Source organism: Melanostigma gelatinosum (genome assembly GCF_949748355.1).
Source record: "Melanostigma gelatinosum genome assembly, chromosome: 11".
Taxonomy (NCBI): Eukaryota; Metazoa; Chordata; class Actinopteri; order Perciformes; family Zoarcidae; genus Melanostigma; species Melanostigma gelatinosum.
In genome coordinates, this window is record NC_136644.1 from 22,072,083 (window position 1) to 22,074,622 (window position 2,540).

The 2,540-nt window shown below is 51.6% G+C and overlaps 1 protein-coding gene across 1 annotated transcript in view; it reads left to right on the forward strand.

Annotated features, from left to right (window-relative positions):
• Nucleotides 1-438: 438 nt before the first annotated feature.
• LOC306784047 (protein sidekick-1-like) overlaps nucleotides 439-2,540 on the forward strand; it is a gene marked incomplete at its 5' end in the record, with an annotated part of 201,815 nt that continues 199,713 nt past the window's right edge. The window contains one exon of the mRNA XM_079277863.1: nucleotides 439-610. Within this exon, the coding sequence (XP_079133989.1) occupies nucleotides 439-610 (172 nt within the window). The remainder of the gene's footprint in view (nucleotides 611-2,540) is intronic.

Genomic DNA, 2,540 nt, shown 5'->3' on the forward strand with positions numbered 1-2,540 from the left:
GATTTGAGGTCGATAGCAGAGATTAAGCCGATAAGTCTAAAATACACTCAAATGTATTAATTCCTCGCTTTGGATCAATCCAAATTAAAATGTGGTATCGCAGGACGCAGAAACACACGGACGCCGCCACAGCAGACAGAGATTACCGTGCCGTTACACCGTAAAGCCAGACACTAAGTGAGGGAAAGTCTTTCTGCTGGTCAGGCGAAACCCTCTTTCCCTATTTTTTCTCCCGCTGCCTGCTGAGTTTTGCACACCGGAGCTGGGGAGTCGGAGAGCGGTGGAGCTTGTCGGCGGTGAACTCCCGGAGCTCTTGAGCGTCACTTCACCGGGAGGCAGCGGAGCCGAAGCCCGTTCCTCTCCCTGCTCGGACTTATTCTCGTCCAAGAGAGTTGCATCAGCAGCAAAGCGGACACGGACGCTGTTGGTCCCGCCTTGATGAAACCGGGAATTTGCAGTCCTGAGGGGTCCCCGGAGCGCGCGGAGGGACCCGCGGCAAGGAGCCGACAGAAGACGATGGCGACCGTGACGGCCCGGAGCGGGAGCCGGTGTCCGCCTCTTTTTCTGCTGCTCCTTCTCGCAAGCAGCTGCCACATGTTGCACGGACAAGGTAAGATCTTCATTCCCAGAAGTCATGGGTTCAAATGTCACCTGATGCACGAATAAACACATTATGTTGATAATTAGATCCATTCACACTGTAGGTGTTAGGGCGACATTTGTAAGTGTATTGCATGAAAACACTTGACAGACTCATTTGTCACTTGCACCATGATGCCTCCTCAACGGGAAACAAGGGTGTGATTTATTAGACCAAGGAGAAGAGTGTGCCTGTTCGTTGGGATGTGTCCCTGCAGGAGGGTAACACAGAGGGGGCTTTGGGGCCAACGACAAGGTTTCACTGTTAATGAAGTCAGGCTTATTGTTTGTGGGGGAGGTATACATATACTACACTGAATGTGTCAATGATTTGTTGTTGTTGTGACGCATGGCTTGTAGGGTCATGATTGTAGGATTACGGTATTATTTGAGGATGTGTATGGGAGGGGTGTTAAAGTTTCCAAGCATCGATAATCCCCCTCTTAGTCAATGACCTGCTTAACTACAGCATATTCATTGTGTATGCATTTAAGTTGTGCTGGCAGGTGTCCAGATTAGTGCCTGATTTGTTGTTGCAGAAGGTTTAGTGTTTGGACTACCGGCCGTTGTTGAATACAGCATCAGGAACTGCCTGGGGAAATTGTGCGTTGCCATGTTTTTTCTTATTGTTATTTTCCAGCTATAGAGCGAGTGATGGCGAGAAACAGTGGATATTTGTGTGTTTTTGTGTGCATGCACCTCGTGGGATCGTGCCAGAAAACCAAAGCGTAGAAAAGGTCAGGCTGGTGTCAGCACACCGCTTTCTCTGGATCACAGATGGCGTGGTGGGCTCAATGTAAGGCTGAGACTTGGGGGTTATGTGGAGGAGGGGTCTTAGGAATGTCTGTGCATATATATATATATATATATATATATATATGTGTGTGTGTGTGTGTGTGTTAGAGGTGGAGGGTGAGCTATTTGTGAGCGTGTGGAGAATGTGTGTGCCACTTAAGTGTAGGAAGATAGAGGAGGGGAAGAAAGTGAGAAGGAGGGAGGCAGTGTGGCGAAGAGGACAAGGAGGGAGAGGGGAGTGTCAAGGAAGGCGGGTGAGAATATGAAATGGTGTGAGTGTGGGGGGTGGGGGTGGGGGGTGGGGGGGTGGAGAGGGAATGCGGCGCACCGCGCTTGTCAATCAGAAAGCTGTATCTGCAGTTCAATCGATGATGACGGTATGACAACACCTCTGTGTGTGTCAAAAGTTGCTCTCCTCTCCTCTCCCTTCTTCTCCCAGTCGTCACACTCTCCCTCCTCCTCCCTCCCGAGGTGTTGAGAAGGAGGTGGGAGACGGAGGGATGGTGTGGCTGCAGAGTCAGCTCCTTTCGTCCTCCTCCTAATGTCAAGGTCTCAGTACCAGCACCCGAGTTACCACAACCCCCACCCCCCCCCCCCCCCATTCCCCACTCGCAGACACAGCAACCCCGTCCAGCTGTCTGCTGTGAAATGTCGGTACCTCAGGATGGCATGAGTTGTGTTGGTCTATGCGTGTGTGTGTGTGTGTTTGTGTGAGAGAGTGCTGGGGTAAGGGTTGAATTAATTGAAATGAGTGAAACGGATGCGGGACAGGGTTGGTGGAGGTGGAGAAGGTGGGGGAGGGTGGGCTTATTGATTTGATAAGCTGTGCCAGGCGGCCAATTGAAGGCCGTCGCTTTTCCAGGTTCCGACCCCCCCCCCCTATCGCCGGCATCTATTAGGACGTTTTATTTTAGGAGGAAAAGGATGAAATTCATGAGCCAAGGTTGATCCTCCTGATCTCCCCCCGCCCATCTCTGTTGCCCCCCCCCCCCTCACCTCCTCCGTCCCTCTCCCTCTTTCACTCTCTCTCCCGGTCCTTCTCTCAGTCAATCGATGCCCACACCCCCTCCTCATAGATGTGAGGCTTTATATGAGCCAACTCTCGT